At 55.3% G+C, this 838-nt stretch overlaps 1 protein-coding gene across 1 annotated transcript in view; it reads left to right on the top strand.

Moving 5' to 3' along the window:
* Positions 1 to 230: 230 nt before the first annotated feature.
* The window catches only part of PDIA5 (protein disulfide isomerase family A member 5), a 101,187-nt gene continuing 100,579 nt past the window's right edge, over positions 231 to 838 (top strand). Inside the window, exon 1 of the mRNA XM_027636863.1 lies at positions 231 to 275. Within this exon, the coding sequence (XP_027492664.1) occupies positions 240 to 275 (36 nt within the window). The 5' untranslated portion in view covers positions 231 to 239. The remainder of the gene's footprint in view (positions 276 to 838) is intronic.

Genomic DNA, 838 nt, shown 5'->3' on the forward strand with positions numbered 1-838 from the left:
ACCTTAATGTGACTGGCAGGACATCTGGGATGTCCTTGCGAGGCAGAGCTGGCTCACTGGATGTACCTAACTAAGAGCATAGACCGATTTGTTTGTCTGGATGCAGCAAACATTCCAATACTGTGATTATAATGGAGGCTGCACAAATTGATCCTGGTTGGACAGGGCATATTTATTTGCTTGCACTTTGGTATCATTGCCGACATGTGAGGATGAACAGAGTTCACCTTTAGGATTTAATGATAATGAGTGGGAACGACTTACAAGAAGAACAGGTGCTAGTTTCTGAGCCTCTCTACCGGTTCACTCTTTCTCCTCTTTCACTATTTGTTGTGGTGAATAAGGGTATTCACCTCTTACTCCAGATGTGATACCAGCTAAAGCTTTTAAAAACCTTGACAAACAAGCATCGAGAAGGAGGCTATTTGCCATAACGCTTTCTGGACTAAGGGACACGCTGGGAGAGAAGGAGAGAGGTACAAAGAACTAACCCCGGAGGGGAGGCCAGTGGGACGTAAGAGAAGAGCTGCAACTTTTTAACCTCTGTTAAAACGAATGGGGCGGAGATTGCTTTGCGATTGCCGGCAGTAGTTTGGCGGGTTGATGGAGGTGTTTGCCGCCATGCGCGGGCCCCCTGTGCGAGCCGCACACCGCTCGGGAGGGAGGGATGAGCATCCCGCGATCCGGACGGGCGGCCGGCCGGACTACAGCCCCCGTCATGCCGCGGCGCGGGCGGGCGGTGGCGGCGGAGCGCGCGTGCGCCGCCAGACGTGGCAGCAGCCGCAGCGGCGGCGGGTCCGGAGCGGTGCGGGCGGCGGCGGGATGGCACAGCCGGGGC

The sequence above is a fragment of the Corapipo altera genome, unplaced genomic scaffold (genome assembly GCF_003945725.1).
Source record: "Corapipo altera isolate COAL_440 unplaced genomic scaffold, ASM394572v1 45, whole genome shotgun sequence".
Classification (NCBI taxonomy): domain Eukaryota; kingdom Metazoa; phylum Chordata; class Aves; order Passeriformes; family Pipridae; genus Corapipo; species Corapipo altera.